The sequence below is a fragment of the Labeo rohita genome, chromosome 18 (assembly GCF_022985175.1).
Source record: "Labeo rohita strain BAU-BD-2019 chromosome 18, IGBB_LRoh.1.0, whole genome shotgun sequence".
Classification (NCBI taxonomy): Eukaryota; Metazoa; Chordata; class Actinopteri; order Cypriniformes; family Cyprinidae; genus Labeo; species Labeo rohita.
The window spans coordinates 28,626,313-28,646,834 of NC_066886.1; the positions used below are offsets into that span (position 1 = coordinate 28,626,313).

At 36.9% G+C, this 20,522-nt stretch overlaps 2 protein-coding genes across 7 annotated transcripts in view; both read left to right on the forward strand.

Moving 5' to 3' along the window:
• Positions 1 to 3,961, forward strand: part of LOC127180540 (spectrin beta chain, non-erythrocytic 4) — a 93,819-nt gene extending 89,858 nt beyond the window's left edge. For all 6 annotated transcript variants that reach the window (XM_051134663.1, XM_051134664.1, XM_051134665.1 and 3 more), the window contains one exon: positions 351 to 3,961. In XM_051134663.1, coding sequence (XP_050990620.1) covers positions 351 to 584 — 234 coding nt within the window. In that variant the 3' untranslated portion in view covers positions 585 to 3,961. The remainder of the gene's footprint in view (positions 1 to 350) is intronic.
• A 3,609-nt stretch (positions 3,962 to 7,570) lies between these two features.
• pcyt1ab (phosphate cytidylyltransferase 1A, choline b) lies at positions 7,571 to 20,496 on the forward strand. The gene is made up of 9 exons (XM_051135385.1): positions 7,571 to 7,792; positions 9,792 to 9,896; positions 9,981 to 10,077; positions 10,175 to 10,291; positions 11,732 to 11,883; positions 14,292 to 14,370; positions 14,463 to 14,605; positions 14,987 to 15,175; positions 19,293 to 20,496. The coding sequence occupies exons 2-9, from the start codon at positions 9,792 to 9,794 to the stop codon at positions 19,488 to 19,490; spliced, it is 1,080 nt and encodes a 359-aa protein (XP_050991342.1). The 5' UTR covers positions 7,571 to 7,792; the 3' UTR covers positions 19,491 to 20,496.
• The last annotated feature ends 26 nt before the right edge of the window (positions 20,497 to 20,522 follow it).

The following is a 20,522-nucleotide window of genomic DNA, read 5'->3' on the forward strand; positions in this document are numbered from 1 at the left end:
AAAGCTTGGAAGTGGCAAGATAATTTTTAATATAACTCTGACTGGATTCATCTAAAAAGAAGGAAGTCATATACACCTAGGATGCTTGGAGGATGAGTAAATAATAGTCTAATTTTCATTTTTGGGTAAACTATCCCTATCAAATAAATCTAAATATTTAATAAAGAAGAACACAAGGGTCAAAGAATGTTTACAACATTGTGGATGGCAGGTGTTTTGATTCTGTGGAAATCTGCAAAACTTTCTATGGAGACTCTTCTGCAGATTCTGTGTGGTCCTTGTTATAACTCATTACATTTATTCAGGTCAACTTTTTTGTGTGAAGTCTTCAATCTGTCTTTGGTCTGCAGGACGATCTGAAAAGCTGGATCACAAGTATAAACAGCAGTATAAGTGAGCATGAAGAGATGGCCAAACTGGGGCAGACCAATCCAACTACCTCATCTACTGACGAGGGAACGCGCAGGGATGGCAGCAGGGCAGGTGGTTCGGAGAGAGGCGAAAAGTCAGACCGAGCCGACGGGGGATCCGTGCGCTCAGACAAAGGTGAAAAGCCTGAGAAAAAGACAGGCAAGAAGAAATGAGTCACACGATAGCAGTGAGACAGGAGCCAGGACTTCGTAAATCCAGGAAAGTGCTCTGACGGAATCAGGAAACGAAGGCGTCACTGTGAACTCCCTTTATGTCTTGCTGTCCAGTTGAGTATGGCATCAGGCAGCGCAGAGGCGCACAAAGCTCACGTGTCAGTGAGCGCCCTCTAGTGGCTGCCGAGGACCACGACAAATCAGGAGCTCCATATGGGCCAAAGAGCTGATAGCATAGGCAAATGGAGGATAAAAGAGAAAGATGTTATAGTAAAGTAGCTCATGAAGATTATTTTCTAATCCATCTGAGAAAACGATGACCCGTATGTATGTGTACCCGTCTATCTCTTTGTATATTGTACGTTTCAACATCAGTTCTATACAATCTCGCGCTGAAGAGAATGGAAATATGCCAAAATCTTTCTCAAGGTTGGTCTTTTTTCTGAAGAGCATGTTTCGTCTGTTTATTTTGTAAGTTGTTTTGCTCTTTTATACTGTTAACGTGTTGATTTGTATTCATTGGCTCTTCCACGTGATTTTGATTCTCGTCTTGCCACTTTGTAGACCATGTTTGAATGCCATATGACATATCAGAGCATGCCTACAAGGTTTAACTTTCAAATGAAGAAGTAAACGGTCTGTTTCAAATAAAGGGAAGCAGCTCACCTGCTGTGAGCATGTATTCTCAGATTTGACTACTAGGGTTTGTTGGTTTCATACCTGATTTTTCCCAAAGTCTCAATCATTAATCTCATATTATGCATTAAATGTTGAGTGTGAGTTCATTTGCGCTTTTAATGACAGATTACCAAATCAGTTGTGTGTATGTGTCTATGCATGTACACATTGCATTTGCCATCAAGCTATTCTGAACATGCATCATTTTATTTATCCTCAAAAGTCTTCCAAGCACAGAACTGATTGTTTTGTAAAACTTTTGTTTTTTGCTTTTGTCACTTTCTCCCAACATTATTTCTAAGCATTGCACTGAGGCCTGTATTGATGCAGGCGTTAACTGGTGATGTGCGTTTGTAAGATCTTCAAATTGTGTAGTTCTGCAGGTGATAGTATAGAAAGCCCATAGCTAGCAAAAATGCAAGGTATATTGCAAGAAAAGCGGTCCATGCTTTAGACAGCTCTGCAGATAATGACACAAATCCAATTTGGTTCTTTTGATATCCATCAATGCACACTACATTGTGACCAGAGGTCGCGTTAACCGAACGTTGTCTGTCATTGACGTAATATTTTTTATCGGTGACGGAAAAATTCTGAAATGTTTGACAGATTACACTGAGGGTGATCTATTGTAAATTGTAACTGTAATTCCCACCCCTCTCCAGTTGGTCGCGAGTCAGAGCACTGGATCCAGAACAAAAACAAAACTGTCACGAATGTTTTCCTATGCTTTGATTAAGCACAAGCGAGTACACAGAAGCTACAACGATCTATCACGCCACATTAAAGAGCGCCAAAATGGTATTTATTGCTTGCATTTCCTAAATCAGTTGGACAGAATATAAAATCTGAGACTTTGTTTTCTTATCAAAAGTAACACAAAGCCTAGCCTATTGCTATTTATTGGAAGGAAGGCACACTCTGTGTACTGTTCATTCATCAGCTGAAAACAGCATGGACCAAAAGATCGATTGGGATTTAAGATTCGATATTGGTTCAACAAAATGAGAATCTATTAAAATCGAGAAATTGTTTTATTATTTATTTTTTTTTTATTTTTGGTTTACCCAGCTCTAGACTGCACTGTCGTCATGTAGGTTCATGATTAAAAATGAAAATGTGAACAAAAATAAAAGCAATTAAATGTGTTATTATAATTAAAATATGAAAATTAAAATGACGGGTAAGAATAGATTAAGATGGAATTTGTACGACCCTGTCATCAAAATGACGGACAATGTTAAAGTCTAGCGCAACCTCTGGTTGTGACTGCATTGTGACTACATAATTTTTCATGCAACATACAGGGTTGAAACTAAATGTCAAAGTGTGTGTGTTTAATGGAAACATAATGGTTTCAGGTATTATATTTGTGCCTCATTGTCCTAAAGTCTGTCAGCTGTAGTCCTTAACACGTCTTTAAATGTAAAACAGGCTAAATAATGTTAGAAGCAATGGTCCTCTTTCTGTAAAGATTAATGTAAACCACTCATTGAGAGGGAGGAGATGACATTCATGTGTTTTTTTCAATCAAGAAGATAGTTTTCTCTCTGCAAGCTCATGTTTGTTCCTTTATCTGAACAGAGCATCATGCAAATGCTTTTGTAATATCCCTGCTTTTAAATATACAATTGTCAGCTCTCATTTCTCTATACAATCTCAAAGCATTGTATATATATCTAAAGAGCTTTCTGTGTCTGGGTCTGAATTTCTCTTCCTTTGACGCCCTTGGTTTTGTCTCCAAGTCTAATTTTTAGTACAAAAAATCCTATTTTTATGCAATAGAATAACTTATACAGGCAGAGGGTATGCAGTAAAAGTATCCAACGTGGTGGCGAACGGAAATAATGTATACACTTGCAAGTAGAAAATTTATGCAACTTTTCCTTTGCACTAAATTACTGCCCCATTGCACAGTGCTATTGTGAGCAGAGGATTGGTGCTTGAGGGTCTGGGACGAGTAGCAGTACTAAAAAACAATGTGCTAATTTAGCTGCTTATCATGAGAAAATTCTGCACGAATGTCCCGGCTCACACTCTCATTCACACAACTGCATACACGCATACCTGCTGCTTTCGTCACTTACAAGTTGATGTACATGAAACTGTTGAGATGTACAAGCTGTTGTGTGTAACTGGAAGCATTTGGAAACATTTATAAAATGTTATTAAATCCAATATGGATTTGATCCATTGAATCAACAGAAAGCACAACCCCAACAGTAAATACATATTGTTTTATGGTTTAATATGTTTTTCGAGTTTCTTGTAATGTCTATATTCCTAAAAGTTTAGTTACTTTTATATATACAGGATCACACGTTAAGTGGGTTTTATGGCAGATGAATCGTCACAGGAATATTTTTATCTGAAACTCACTCCCATGTCATGTCTATAGTGTCAGACCCTTAAGCACCACTGGTTTTAGCTCAGCAGCTCGATGACCTGTACAAATTGTAATTGCTTCTGTACAAACAAAAATGCTCTTTTTTTCTGCTGTGAAATAAGAACATTTTATGGGTTTTAATATCAGTTTTGAATATCCGTGGGGTAATTTCTCCAAAGCTCAAAGGAAAGAAATCGAAAGGGAACTGGGCAATTCAGGTTGCATGAATAACATTGTCCCTGTAATGGTACTGCTGTGCATGATGAAACCACTCTCATTCTCACTCACAGCCACTGTTCAAGGGTGACACTAATACACATGGAAACAGTGAATGAATGAATGCTGTATAATTCAGATCCTGACTGACTCTGTACAGTTAATTCCTTGATAAATACAGCTTGTGATATGTCAAATGTCTCCTCTTTCATTTGTTCTGTAATTAGCACCTGTCCTTATGAAGTCCCAACTACAAGTAGGCTAATATTAGGGGTGGGGGAAAAAATCGATTCACATTTGAATCGCGATTCAGTCTTCTAGCTGCAACGTTACCCTGTTACATTAGTCAAGTCAAGTCAAGTCACCTTTATTTATATACCGCCTTTAACAATACAGAATTGTGACAAGGCGGCTGTACAGTATTAAATAGGAAACAGTACATCAACAATGCCAAAGGCAACATTAAACACTCACATTATAGGTAAAGGTAGTTAATCAAAAACAATAAAATAAAATGCAATATTGTGTTAAGAGAAAGTGTCCCCAACTAAGCAAGCCAGAGGCGACAGCGGCAAGGAACCAAAACTCCATCGGTGACAAATGGAGAAAAAAAACCTTGGGAGAAACCAGGCTCAGTCGGGGGGGCCAGTTCTCCTCTGGCCAAAGTTCCCGTGGTCTTGTGCCGACAGCCGTCTAGGTGATGTGGTCTTTAATGTGGATCCGTTAGAGTACATAATATATATTTCACTTACCACATAAAGAGATTAAGGAGTAATAACTGATAGGACAATGGCAAATGATTTGCAGATCCTGAGCACCACTGACAAACATCTAATATTGTAAAATATGTGGTAAGTAGGCCTACTGTCACTCCATGTAATCGCGAATCTTGAAAGTGAAAGTAAAACACAAACACGTATTTAAAGGCGGTTTCGATTCCGTGCATATTTATAATGACTCTCTGATGCCTGCAATTTTTATACAGTGTAAATACCCAATTATATAATTTCGAGAGAAAGCATTGAAATATGTGACCCAGGATCACAAAACCAGTCATAAGGGTCATTTTTTCAAAATTGAGATTTATACATCATATGAAAGCTGAAATAAATAATAAATAATGTTTCCATTGATGTATGGTTTGTTAGGATAGGACAATATCTGGCCAAGATACAACTGTTTAAAAATCAGGAATCTGAGGGTGCAAAACAATCAAAATATTGAGAAAATTGCCTTTAAAGTTCTTCAAATAATGTTCTTAACAATGTATATGACTAATCAAAAATTAAGTTTTCATACATTTACAGTAGGAATTTTACAAAATATCTTCATGGAACATGATCTTTACTTAATTTGCTAATGATTTTTGCCATAAAAGAAAAATCTATAATTTTGACCTTTGACATACAATGTATTTTTGGCTATTGCTACAAATAAACCCCAGCGACTTAAGACTGGTTTTGTGGTCCAGGGTCACATATATTTTTTCCTCCCATCTCGTATTTAGGGGTTTCGTAGTACATGTTATTTCTTTCCTGAAGAGGGTGTGATCGCATCACATATTAGTTTTTGGTAAAGAAACCTTGATAATGCACTCAACCTTTTTAGAGACATTTAAAGATTGACATTTGAAAGACTGCAAGACTTCGGACTCAACGTACATCAAGATAAAAGTAAATAATCGTAGATACTTTCCTAATATTGTTCACCTCAGCAATTCTATTCACACATAATCTCAGTTTAATAAACAAGAATTTTAAATTCTTACCTTGCAGATGCAATATTTCTAGATACGTTGTCTGATTTTGCTCTGAGAAAGTTGCTAAGAGAACAAGAATCGAGAAACAACACAGTAGTGGCTGGTTTTGTTCCGAAACAAGTCACTGTTCTGAATGAATCTGTTGAATAAATGATTCAATTTTTGTGTCTCTCATTTCAAAGACTTAATAGGCCACATTTGTCAGCTACATTCTCATTTCAGAAGTAATTTTTTATCCTCCTTATTCTTCAGTGCAAAAGTAAGCTTATGGGCGAGACTTCCGGTTCATTAGCTGTTATAGGGAAATAACGAGAATAACAACATGCAGTAAACGATAAACTGTTTGCACCACAAACCAGTGTGTTCATAATTAAGTTAATACCTTAAAATAGAGTCAAAAGTCAAAAGATTATATACACCGTGCAGAATCTGCAAAATGTTAATTATTTTACCAAAATAAAAACAATCATACAAAATGCATGTTATTTTTTAATTTAGCTCTGACCTGAGTATGATATTTCACATAAAAGATATTTACATATAGTCTACAAGAAAAAAATAATGAATTTTTAAAAATATTCCTGTTTAAAAGTTTGCATACGCTTGATTCTTAATACTGTGTTGTTACCTGAATGATCCACAGCTGTGTGTTTTTGTTTAGTGATAGTTCTTCATGAGTCGCTTGTTTGTCCTGAACAGTTAAACTGTCTGCTGTTCTTCAGAAAAATCCTTCAGGTCCCACAAATTCTTTGGTTTTTCAGCATTTTTGTGAATTTGAACCTGTTTCAACAATGACTGTATGATTTTGAGAACAATCATTTTAAAATGAGGACAACTGAGGGACTCATATGCAACTTTTGCAGAAGGTTCAAACGCTCACTGATGCTCCAGAAAGAAAACACGATGCATTAAGAGCCGGGGGTTGAAAACTTTTGAACAGAATGAAGATGTGTACATTTTTCTTATTTTCCCTAAATATATATATATATTTTTCATTTAGTACTGTCCTTCAGAAGTTACAGAATATACTTACATGTTTCCCAGAAGACAAAATAAGTTAAATTTACCCTGATCTTCAAATTCCAAAAGTTTTCCCCTAGCTCTTGAACTTTCTGTAATAGTTGCATATGAGTCCCTCAGTTGTCCTCATTTAAAAAAGACTGATCTCAAAATCATACAGTCTTGCAAAGGGTTCAGATACACACACACACACACACACACACACACAATAAATAAATAAATAAATAAACAGCTGTGGATCATTCAGGTAACAACACAGTATAGAATCAAGCGTATGTAAACTTTTAAACAGGGTCACTTTTATATAAATTCACATATTATTTTCTCTTGTGGACTATATGTAAACGTGTTTTATGTGAAATATCTTATTCGATCAGTACTAAAAAATAACATGGATTTTGTATGACCCCTTATTTGGTAAAATAATCAACATTTTGCAGATTCTGCAAGGTGTATGTAAACTTTTGACTTCAACTGTAATACGGTAAGACACACTAATTTGCAATATCAAGTAACAAAACAAGCTGTTTTGTACGGTACAGCTAAAAGCCAGAACCATAAAATTTACTAATGGCGCTCTTGCGGAAAAAAAGCTGGATAAAATCAACAGAACTCGAAATTAGACACAAACGACTTCTTTATAATGCAAAAAAAAAAAAAAGCAAAGAAAATACATCCAACTTTGAGGAAAATTAACCTTTTGCGCTTTGTTCTATGTCGCACAAGTGTTGCGTTATTATATTATATTATATTATATTATATTATATTATATTATATTATATTATATTATATTATATTATATTATATTATACATAAAGTTTGAAAACAGTCTGGCTCTGACTGCAGAACTGCACTCCTGTAGTTTTATTAGCGGTTGTTGCAATTAGTGCCCGCTAGATGGCATGATTTCAAAGCGGAAGTGTGGCATTTGAGCGGATGTGTGCGTGTTGTTACTGAGCAGTGATGATGATGGTGTAGTGATAAGGGGGAGCTGTCATATCAGCAGCATATAGAGTATCAGCACTATAAAGTGTTTACAACAGAAATGGGTTGTTCAAACGTATCCGGCGCTCGTAAATCGAGCGCGGTTTTCAACTTATGATACGGTTGAAAGGCGCGTGCGAAGAGGAAACAAGCTTCTGAATCAAGGTTAGTAGTTTACATCTCTTATCGTGTTTTAAAATAAAATTCCCTGTCTTCTTACTTAAAGTAAAAACTACTCTCAACTGTGTACGGTGTTTTAAGCATTGAGGAAAAGTCCTTTTCATTGGCGTTACTCTGATACTTTTATCCAGCAACACTGTTTACATATAGTTGTCAGTTTGTTGCCGTATCTTATCGTATTTTAATGTTTACGTTGTTTTTATCTAAATAAAGTCTTTTTTTAAATAGTCGTGAACATCATAGTTCAAAGAGCTTGTGGAAAAAGTCCAGCATATGGAAAAGTCATGAAAGTGTCTACAGTGGCTATAGTCATACTCAGTTATGGGCTGATTTTGGCCACTTTTAATAATAAGTTGTGGTCCATATATGGCTGGACAGTGGATTGGTCAAAGGTGTGGGAAGCCTGGAGGTCTGTGTGCTTTCATAGGAGGTTTATAGCTGAACATACTGAGGGCATTTAAGTGAACACTGAGCGAACAATAGAGCAATTTAGAAGGAAGAAAACGGGGATGAAAACATTGATTGTTTTCTGCTCTAGTGCCCCTCTCTTGTAAACTGTGCCACATCTCTGCCTGCCCTACATCTTCATGTTGAAATGATGTGGGTCAGCGTGGCTTTCTTTGCTGCTCATGCACATCTACTGACCCATAATTAAACCAATGTGCCTGGTGGAGATGTATCGACAGTGTCTGTCACATACTGTACTGCTGATTACCACAGAAAGTTGTTTCTCAAGTTATGAACTTAACCACGTTTATACACTACTAATCAAATTTTTTGGCAAACAGTAAGATTTGTAATGTTTGTAATGTCAGTCTCTTCTGCTCACCAAGCTCACCAAGCCTGTATTTATTCAATCCAAAGTACAGCAAAAAAAAGTAAATATTTTTACTATTTAAAATAACTGTTTTCTATATGAATATATTTTAAAATGTAATTTATTCCTGTCGTTTCAAAGCTGAATTTTTAGCATCATCACTTCAGTCACATGATCCGTCAGAAATAATTCTAGTATTCTGATTTGCCGCTCAGAAAACAATTATTATTATTCTTTTTATGTTGAAAACAGCTGAGTAGAATTTTTTCAGATTTTTTTGGATGAATAGAAAGTTCTGAAGAACAGCCTTTATCTGAAATAGGAAGCTTTTAACATTATAAATGTCTTTATCATCATTTATGATCAATTTAAAGCATCCTTGCTAAATAAAAGTATTAATTTCTATAATTTCTTTTTAAAAAAACTGGCTACAAGCTGTTGAGTGGTGTACATATGATATAATGTTACAAAAGCTTTTTATTTCAGATAAATACTGATCTTTCGATCTTTCTACTCATCAAAGAATCCTGAAAAAATGTACTTAACTGTTTTAAATATTGATAATAAAAAAATGTTTCATGAACAGCAAATCAGCATATTAGAATGATTTCTGAAGGATCATGTGACACTGAAGACTGGAGAAATGACGCTGAAAATTCAGCTTTGATCATAGAAATAAATTACATTTTAAAATGTATTCAAATAGAAAGCAGTTATTTTAAATAGTAAAAATATTTCACAATATTACTGCTTTTGCTGTATTTTGGATCAAATAAATGCAGGTTTGGCCATCAGAAGAGGCTACTTTTATAAAACATTTAAAATCTTAAATGTTTTTTGACCTGTAGTGTATAAACGTAAATGTTTATGTCAACAACAAAGTTGAGTATAAATATAATAAGCTGATTAATTAAGCTTATGTGGAATTTAAAATTGTATAATACTCAGTTTTTTGTTTGTGTGTTGTTATATCTAAAAATAAATAGCAATTAAATTAGGACTTTTGTTAATTCACACTGTATAGATATATCTCTAGTCTCAATGGGAGTACTTGACTGTGCATATGTTTGTGCAAAACAAACAAAAAGCTATCGTATGCCTTAAGAAGACTGTAGTACCTGAGTCATACAGAAAAGTATAATAGTATATTTATTTTTCTGTGCATAGATGGAGGCGCACAGTTCAGGCCACGGTAGGAAGAGGAAGAGAGAGGAGTTGAATGGCGAGATAAAGGAGGCAGAGTGTTACCGGAAACTTCCACGAAGGACTTTGGTAGGTGTTGGGAAGGTTGTTGACTCAAATGTGATGACATAATATCACGTACATGTGATAGACTCAGTTTATGTGTGTGTCTAGGGCTTGACTGAACCTGCACCCTTCGCTGATGAGCTGGTGGCTGCAAAAGCCCCATATGTTCGTGTTAGCATGGAAGAAGCCCATCGTGGCACTCCAGGTGCGTGAATGCTGATTTTACCCACACTTACCTTCACTGTATACACACTCTCTGCATGACCTGTATGTGTTCTGTCTCTCTCTCATTCGTTCTTTAGAGGACCGTCCAGTTCGCGTCTATGCTGACGGGATCTTTGACATGTTCCATTCCGGACACGCTCGTGCTTTGATGCAGGCCAAGTGCCTTTTCCCCAACACGCATCTCATTGTGGGTGGTGAGTTTGAACAAACGTATTTGGTCACATATCCCTGTAATAGTATAACCTGTCAGATTTAACCAATAAATCAGCTCTGTTAATAAAAATACAACTGTTCATTGTTATTTCATGTTTTTGCAGATCGATTAAATAATATTAACAGATATAACTAGGGTTGGGTATCGAAAATTGATTCCAATTCCAGAATCGGATACTTAAGTCCAGGAATCGTATACTTCTTGTGAAATTAAAATTTCCGCCTATCGATTTCTATGTGCAGACCCAACCTAGCAATCTGCCAGGAACTTGCTCGCTAATCTGAGCGCATAGCGCTCCAAATATGGCTACACTTGCGATCAGAAGTCGAAAAAGCAAAGTATAATATTTGTGATAAGCTAAACATGTTGCAATAGAGGTGTCACCACCAATATCATTTTAATGATGTCAACCAATAGCATTTTAATGTAACAGATTGTTCAAGATCACAAACATGATTCAAATACCAACGTGATTCTATTCCTAAATTACAGTGATTCATCTGTTTGATTCCTCAACCTTTCTTCCGTGCAGCGTACAATCATATTAGTGTGATTTGAACATTCAAATCTGCGTTCGTGCTACCGCTGATCTAAAGAGAGCCAGTGTCATGTAGGCTATATGAATGATGTATATGAATTGTTTCACAGTCTTTTCGGCCACACAGTTCATTATTTCTGTGTTACAAACATTCAAATAATCACAGAAGTACTGGCATAAAAGTTCATATTCCAGATATAAACTCTGATATGTACGGTAGAGGAAATCATCCTTTTGAAAGTTAATTTGGCGTTCCAAATAATGTTAAAGATTTATCGATTACGTTGTTATGCCAGTAGGTGGCGAAAGGGGATGTTAATAGTGTATTTGTCTTTGATCATTCATTCAAAAACACTGATTCATCCAGTAATGAACCAAGTTAATCTTAAGTGAATCGCTGAATCATTCACTTATAAATTAGGCTTACATGTGGTTTTGTGTAGTTGTCTAATGTTTTTTTTTTCTTCTTCAGAATCGTAAGAGAACCACAACTTCCATTTAAAACAACAACAACAACAACCCAATTTATCCAGAATCACGCAGCTCTATTTTGCAAACAGCTTTGAATTTTGTTTTTATGTAGCCTGTTGATTTTTGTTCATTGTATTCATCTGCAACTAAATGTTTAGCAAAAAAAAACAGAATAAATATGCTTGATATCATCTTTAATTCACATTGGAATTGAACCTGCGAATCAAAAAGAATCGGAATCGATAAGCGGAATCAGATTTGATAAAATTCTAACGATACCCAACCCTAGATATAACTAGAAATAAAATGTAATAATGTATTAGTAAAAAATGAGATTAACTTTAGATGTATTTTTCATTGTTAGTTCATGGTAGCTAATGCAGTTAAATGGAACCTCATTGTTTTTTTCAGTGTGCAGCGATGATTTGACGCATAAATTTAAGGGTTTCACTGTCATGAATGAAGATGAACGGTATGACGCAGTGAGTCACTGTCGTTATGTTGATGAGGTGGTCCGCAACGCTCCATGGACACTCACGCCTGAATTTCTGGCCGAGCACAGAGTGAGTATCCATATTTTCATTCCTGTGGCTCAAACAGTGGAGCATGACACTAGCAACACTAAGATCATGGATTTTATGGCAAGGAAATGTGTGAACTGATCAAACATACATCTTGAGTGCTTTGGATAAAGGCATCTGACAAATGTATAAATGGCAATGTAAGTATACAGTGGTGGCCCAAATTATTAGAACACTAGTACTTTCACCAGCTAAAAATGGTCTTAAAGGGATAGTTCACCCAAAAATGAAAATTTTTGTTATCTGCTTTGTTTAACTGCTTTCCCCCAGGGCGTCCAAGATGTAGGTGACTTTGTTTCTTCAGTAGAACACAAACAAAGATTTTTAACTCAAACCGTTGCAGTCTGTCAGTCATATAATGGCAGTCAATGGCTCCCAAATCTTTGAGAGTAAAAAAACAAACAAAACCAAATTAAACCCTGTGACTCGTGATGATACACCGATGTCCTAAGACACGAAACGATCGGTTTGTGCGAGAAACTGAACAGTATTTATATCATTTTTTACCTCTGATTCACCGCTATGTCCTGCTGTCCTGAGCACATGCACAGCATCTGACGCGTGACGTGTACCTGCTCTGGCGTAGTATACGCAAGCGCTGGAAACAATCTGCGTTTATACGTCACTCATTGTTTACACAGTGCACAGAGATTGTGGACGTGTTCACTGGCACTGTGAAGATTTAAAGATATTTAGAAATACAGGTCATCGCAGTGAAAGATGATTTTTTAGATCATCAGACAACGTGAATTTTTTTGCCCAACCTTATTTATTTGAGCCAGAATACTCAGAGCAAGAAGTCAAAAAGATGGAGGAAGCAGCCGCAGCAGCACAGTAGTGCTCAAGACAGTAGGACATATCGGTGAATCGGTTTAAAAATCCTGTAGTGACTGTAGTGAAAATTTAAGTCTGGATAGTGCATTTTTATGTCTGTGTTCAAAAATGGGAGTAACAGTTAAAAGGTTAAACTAAAACCATTAAAAAACAGTTTTGTTACTTTTTATTTAAATCAGTTTTACATTCATATTTTTGTTTTTAGTGAAATTATAGCTAATGCTTTAAGCTATACTTTTGTTTTTTATTTAATGTTTTTATTAATTTTCATTTTAGTTTGAGTTAAGTTAAACATTAAAATATTCCTTGAATAAGAATTGATAAAAAACAACAAAATTTAAACTAATTTAAAAGGTAATATCTAATTCAAAATATTACGCATGATACTGAAGCAGCACTTAACAATGTGTTCTTACTATCCACCTGCTTCTTGGAGGCACTACTGTAAAAAAGAACGTGGGTACAACTTCCGGTGCGGTGGTGGAAGCAGTATACCAATGGTATTTTTTTGTGCTTCGGATCATTGTTTACTTTTATGGGAGTAACCTTTATGAGAGATGTCGTTACGGTGCTCAGGGACAACAAGTGCTGTTCAAAGTTCCAATTCCAATAAGTCCAAAAAGCAGCATAACCTAAATAACAAAATAAACAAATTAGAAAATTCAGAGAGAAAAATAAATACTAAATCATCAAAAAATACCTTCAAAAGATTACATAGTTTGTAGGCTTTTTTTATGACGCACAAGTTTTAAAGATTTGAAGAAGATCATTTAATCGCGTTGTGACATTTGAACCGAGGCGTCAAAGCTTGTGTTAAGGAACGTGCCAGACGAAACCTCGATTTGAGGCTTGTGTTGTTAACATAGAAATCATGAAACGAGTGACAAACGAAGCCTCTCTTTCTGTCCTGTACTGGAATTTAATGGTGCTGTTTAATGAGTAAATTAATTTATCAGGGACAGAAATTCAACAGACAAACACACACACTGTTAGTTTTTTGTTTGTGCATGTAACATGAGTCAAATGTGTGGTGAATGCCAACGGAGCTTCTTTTGACTGCTTTATTTTTTACTAACCACCAGATCGCGCTGTTTGCGACACACTCGAAGCCTTGAATCTTTTCCCGTAACAGTCAGAGGAAAGTTTCAGTGCTTCACGAGGCTTCATTTGCCCATCACTACTGTCAACCGTTGAATAAATGAGTATCACGTCCTGCTTGTTTACTTCGAACCGGAAGATGCTCCCACTTTTGAGGCAAGGCCTCATGGGGTGTAGTAAACTTGTGGATAAGGTTAGGGTTTGGTTTAGGGTTAGTTGCTTATTATTATGCATAATTTACTGTTATTACTATAGTATGTACATGCAATGTGTATCAAGGACACTGTAAAATACAGTGTTACCTTATTCTTTAGTATTACAAAATAATTTACAAAGTACAACAAACTATTAAGATAAATACTGCCATTATCACAGGTTTTGAATGTGGTTCATGCTTACTGTCTTATTCAGTCTTACAAGTCTTAATGAACACTGACATGATGACATGTTTTCCCCAGATAGACTTTGTCGCCCATGACGACATCCCTTACATCTCAGCAGGAAGTGATGATGTTTACCAACATATAAAGGAAGCAGGTAGGTGTTACAAACTTGCATAATACAGTTAAATAGCAGTCAGTCAATTAGTTTTTGTTAGACTGTGTACTCTTCAGATTCTCTTTTTTAAGGTATGTTCGCACCCACTCAAAGAACAGAGGGCATCTCCACATCCGACATAATCACACGCATTGTACGTGACTATGACGTTTACGTGCGCCGCAATCTGCAGAGAGGCTACACTGCCAAAGAGCTGAATGTCAGCTTCATCAATGTGAGTGTATTTTTTAATAAAGCAATTGAAAGGAAATATTCAGTAACACTTTAGTGTAGGGAACAGTTCTCACTAATAAGAAGTTGCTTATTAGCATGCCTATTTATAACATATTGGCTGTTTATTAGTACTTATAAAGCACATATTCTGCATGACCATATTCTACATCCCTAATCCTACCCAGTACCTGAAATTAACAACTACCTTAATAACTACTAATAAGCAGCAAATTAGTAGTTTATTGAGGCACAAGTCATAGTTAATGGTTTGTTAATAGCGAGAATTGGACCTTAAAATAAAGTGTGACCAAATGTTCTCATTTATTTATCAAAGCATTGGATTTGATGCAAAATTTCAGCTCTGCTGCCCTCTTTCTTCCAGGAGAAGAAGTACCACCTGCAGGAGCACGTGGATAAGGTGAAGCAGAAGGTCCGGGATGTGGAGGAAAAGAGTAAAGAATTTGTGCAGAAGGTGGAGGAGAAGGGCATCGACCTCATTCAGAAATGGGAGGAGAAGTCACGCGAGTTCATCGGCAACTTCCTGCAGATGTTCGGGCCGGATGGGGCATTGGTGAGTCTGGATGGAGCTCTGCCATACATCTTGAGCATTGATGTTTTAATACATAAATTAATAGTTAATGAAAATTACAGTTCTGTCATAATTTATTCCCCTTATGAGATTTCTTTGTTCTGTGGATTACAGTAGATTTTTTGCAGAATGTACAAGTTGCTCTTTTTTCCTGTAATAAAAGTGTTAAAAGTTGGGAATGTACTGCTCCAAAGTGGGGGGAAAGCACCAGTAAAATGGTCTGTAAGATGCTCTGTATTTGTCATCCACTGATAAGCCGCAAGAAGTAATTAGGGGTTCAAGCGCGTAGCTCATAACTCCCAAACAGTCAGTAGCAGGATCAAGTGTCTTATGTCTTTAAAATCCTTGGCTCACGGCGGACAAAACGCATGCCTCAGCTTTGATCCTGAGCCTGGCTAAATTTTTGGGTATTTCACAATTTTTGAAAAACATACTTTTGCGAAATAGTCCTAGGTCAAAACCAAACCGGTGCAGAAAGATTCTCTAGAGAGTGAATATCCATAATTATCACAAAAAAAAACATGAACTTTCAACTCACTCCTGCAAAGGAGTACCAAAACGTTCAAAAGGGGCAGGGCCACTTTTAGTTACATGCCTATAATTCCTGAACGGAATTAGATACAGTCATGACCAAAAATATCGGCACCCTTGCAATTCTGTCAGAAAATGCAACTCTTCTCTCAGAAAATTGTTGCAGTTGCAAATGTTTTGGTACTCACGTGTTTGTTTGTTTTTTTGTTTGCATTGGAACAACACAAAAAAATTGAGAAGAAAAGTCAAATCTGATACAATTCCACACAGAAGACAAAAAATGCACTGGACAAAATTATTGGCACCTTTAACTTAATATTTGGTAGCACCCCCTTTGGAAAAAATAACTGAAATCAGTCGCTTCCTGTAACCATGAATGAGTTTCTTACACCTCTCTACTGGAATTTTGGTCCGTTCTTCTTTTGCAAACTGCTCCAGGTCATTCAGATTTTAAGGATGCTTTCTCCCAACTGCTGTTTTGAGATTTCTCTACAGGTTTTCTGTGGGAATCAGATCTGGACTCATTGCTGGCTTTTTGCTTTTTGAAGTGTGTTTCGGGTCATTGTCTTGCTGGAAGACCCATGACCTCTGGTGGAGACGCAGCTTTCTGACACTGGCTACGTTGCGCCCCAAAATTCTTTGGTAATCATCAGATTTCATGATACCGTTCACATAGTCAAGGCATCCAGTGCCAGAAACAGCAAAGAAACCCAAAACATTTTTGAACCTCCACCAGGTTTGATTGTAGGGACTGTGTTTTTTTTTTGAAGGCCTCATTTCTTTTTCTGTAAACAGATTTTAACTGGTTGCAAGTGTTATTACTATATTGCCCACACCTGTTACTTGCCAATTACAGGAGCATCACATGCTTGAACAGCAATTATTTCTTACAATTTTGACAAGGTGCCAGTAATTTTGTCCAGTCCATTTTTGAGTTCTGTGTGAAATTTTATAAAGTTTGACTTTTCTTCTGGTTTTTTTGTGTTGTTTCAGTGCAAACAAAAACAATAAGCATGTGAATACCAAAACATTTGCAATTGGAACAATTTTCTGACAGAATTGCAAGGGTGCCAACATTTCTGTATGACTGAGCCATGACTGTACCTCCGTCAAACTCAGAACGCTTAATGTAAGAGCTCAGTCTGAGGTTGCAGGACAAAAATTGCAGAGCTTCACCACTTGTTGGCGCTATAAGAGGGAAAAAACATACAAATGGCTATAACTGTGCAACCATTTGTCCTATCAACAAGACCCATGACCTCTGGTGGAGACGCAGCTTTCTGACACTGGCAACGTTGCGGCCCAAAATTCTTTGGTAATCATCAGATTTCATGATACCGTTCACACAGTCAAGGCATCCAGTGCCAGAAGCAGTAAAGAAACCCAAAACATTTTTGAACCTCCACCATGTTTGACTGTAGGGACTGTGTTCTTTTTTGAAGGCCTCATCCCTTTTTCTGTAAACAGTGCCATAATGTCTTTTACCAAAAGCTCTACTTTTGTCTCATCTGTCCACAGTATGTTCTCCCAGAAGGATTGTGGTTTTGTCACGTAAGTTTTGGCAAACTCCAGTCTTGCTTTTTTATGCCTTTGTGTCAGCAGTGGTGTCCTCCTCGGTCTCCTACCATAGCATCCCTTTTCATTCAGATGGTGACGGATAGTGCGAGCTGACACTGTTGTACCCTGTGTCTGCAAATCAGCTTGAATTTGTTTGGAAGTTAATCTGGGTTCTTTATCCACCATTCGAACAATCAGTCTTTGTAATTTTTCATTAATTTTGCTCTTCTGTCCATGTCCAGGGAGGTCAGCTACAGTGCCATGGGTTGTAAACCTCTTGATGATATTGTGCACAGTGGACACTGGAACATTAAGATCTCTGGAGATGGACTTTTAGCCTTGAGATTGTCCATGTTTTTTCACAATTTTTTCTCTCAAATCCATGAACAGCTCTTTATACTTATAACACAAAGGTTGAGTCAACTTTTCTCAGTTTTAACTGGTTGCAAGTGTCATTACTATATTGCCCACACCTGTTATTTGCCACAGGTGTGTCTAAATACAAATTACAGGAGCATCACATGCTTGAACAGGAATTATTTCTTATAATTTTGACAAGGTGCCAATAATTTTGTCCAGTCCATTTTTGAGTTCTATGTGAAATTTTATAAAGTTTGACTTTTCTTCTGTTTTTTTTTTGGTTTTTTTTTGTGTTGTTGCAATGCAAACAAAAACAATAAGCACGCGAATACCAAAACATTTGCAATTAGAACAATTTTCTGACAGAATTGCAAGGGTGCCGTCATTTCTGTCCATGACTGTATCTCTGTCAAAGTCAGAACACTTATGTAAGACCTCAATCTGAGGTTGCAGAACAAAAATTGCAGAGCTTGACCACTTGTTGGCGCTATAAGAGGGGAAAAAACATACAAATGGCTATAACTGTGCAACAATTTGTCCTATCAACATGAAAATTGCTGTGCACGTTCTTGGTACGAAGTACCACCACAAGGACATTTGCGTGTCTCTAAAAACATGGCCGCCATTGGCCAACGAAGTTTGAGCACCTGTTGCACAGGTTTAACGGAAACACAGTGGGACTTACGACCCAAAGGTATGAGAGAAATTTGAAAGAAATCATCCACTGGGGGCGATATTGCATTTTCCAAGGTCGTAAACATTTGTTCATCACACGGTTTTTCACGCATACGCGCTTTATTCAGCTTTACCTCTAGAACCACTGCTGTCACGAAGATGAAAACTTTTGCGACCTAGTCCTAGGTTTTTCATTCAATCTTTAAAAAAACACTGCAGTACAATTCTCTGGACTCACTAGTCCAATAATTATCAAAGAAATGTTGAAATTTACCCTTTGGGAAGCTATAACAGGGTCGTTTAGAAAAAGGGCCTGCCCAAATTTACCCAGAGTCATATAAAGCCTAAAGAAAAACTTCACAGAACCTGGTGAGCACATGCGACAGGTGAATCTAAACAAGCATGCAAAGTTTTAAGGAGATCAGATCACAGCTGGCGCTATAACAGTCATAACCGTTAAAAACATATTTCTATGGTAAATTGCCTGGATTTGCCAAAAATGCTTTTTTTAAATCATTGATTTAGGTGTTTACAGGCTTGCTAAACCCGGTAATTGCTGCTTGCAGCTGTTTTTAAATTTGGCTTTGTTGACATCAAATCTGGTGCAACATGTATTTTAAAATGATTTATGAAGGATCATGTGACACTAAAGACTGTAGTAATGATGCTGAAAATTCAGCTTTGATCACAGGAATAAATTACATTTTAACATACAATAGGAAACAGTTACTTTAAACTGTAATATTTTACAGTGTTCGTTTTTTCTGTATCAAATAAATGCAGCCTTAATGAGCGTAAGAGACATCTTTCAAAACATTAAAATTTTAATTATTATAAACTTTTGACTGGTAGTGTATGCACTATAGTAGGGGGCAATATTTTTAGTGAACAGGAGTACATTTCATTGCAGTTTTTTAAAAATGCATACTTGTCTACAGGTGAAATTCACTAATATGATGTTTTGTGTGTCTAACAGAAGCACATGTTGAAGGAGGGAAAAGGACGGATGTTACAGGCCATCAGTCCCAGACAGAGCCCCAGCAGCAGTCCGGTCCGCGAGGAGCGCTCACCGTCCCCCACCTTCCGTCTTCCCTTCTTCACCTCATCACCATTCTTTTCTCCTCCTCTCCATCACAGCGGCGCACACTGCACAAGCAAAGATGAGGAGGACTAGGACACGTCCCTTCTAGAAACCACGTTTTATACGCTTTCTTTAAGCCATTTTGAGTAGCCAAGAATATAAATGAAGGACGGACTAGCTCAAGATTTATTTGAATGCGAAAAATGTATTTAAACGCACAATAGTGAGCAAATTATTCCACCCGTACTTTCTAAAGGTCTGCCTCTCGCTTCAGAGAGATTTGCCACACACCACTAAACCAAAAGGCTCCATATTGTTGGCCTTTTCCTTGGACACATTTTGTATTCGGCTTGGAACGTGCATAATTATGCATTTTTAGCCTTCTCTTTTTTTTGTTGTTGTTGTTTCACAACACAGCGTCTGCCTGCACATAATCTCATTCTCGGTTGTGTGTAAAACTCGCCCTCACCTGCCTTCATTGTCCAGATCTTTTCATACTTGAACAAGGGCCAAATTTGAGGCTAATTCCAGGATGGGGGAGGGATCCCAGGACAGAAACTTAGGGATCGGTTGTCTTTGTATAGTTCGCCAATGTTTCTTCTCATTTTACTCTGGGTACTGTACAGTTTATGACTCTAAGTCTGTTTTTACTTTCAGTCATTCTTTTTGAACATTCATTTGTTTTTCTGAGCTTTTTGTTTCATTAGGTCTTTTTCCTCACATGAACCCTCTCTCTCTCTCTCTCAGACTCTGATGTGAAGTAATAATTTCAGGGCCTGGCAGTGACGGCGTCTGGCACCTCCATTTAAACCCTGTGCTAGTCTGTGGCACGGGTCCCAGTCTTTTTGGAAAGGCTTTGCTTACTAAATGTTTACATTACCCAAGCCTGCTGAGGGACAGTGTTAACACGAAAGAGTACCAGGACCTGTTTGTTTACATAGGATAAGAAGATGACCATAGGATTACGTGTTCGCCAGCAGACCAAAAGACTACTTTTTCTGTCCTGTGGTCAGGAATGTTAAGATTTGATTTGTTTTAGATGATCATTGTTATTCTATAGAACTGTGTAAATAAATAATGCCAGTGAATCACTAAACCATTTTGAAAGAAAATACATCTCGTTAC

What these genes read in the sequence shown, in the direction of transcription:
- pcyt1ab (XM_051135385.1), top strand. Translation starts at nt 9,792, where the DNA reads ATGGAGGCGCACAGTTCAGGCCACGGTAGGAAGAGGAAGAGAGAGGAG. An exon ending in AACTTCCACGAAGGACTTTG is followed by an intron (nt 9,897 to 9,980) that starts GTAGGTGTTGGG and finishes GTGTGTGTCTAG; the next exon opens with GGCTTGACTGAACCTGCACC. An exon ending in CCAACATATAAAGGAAGCAG is followed by an intron (nt 14,371 to 14,462) that starts GTAGGTGTTACA and finishes CTCTTTTTTAAG; the next exon opens with GTATGTTCGCACCCACTCAA.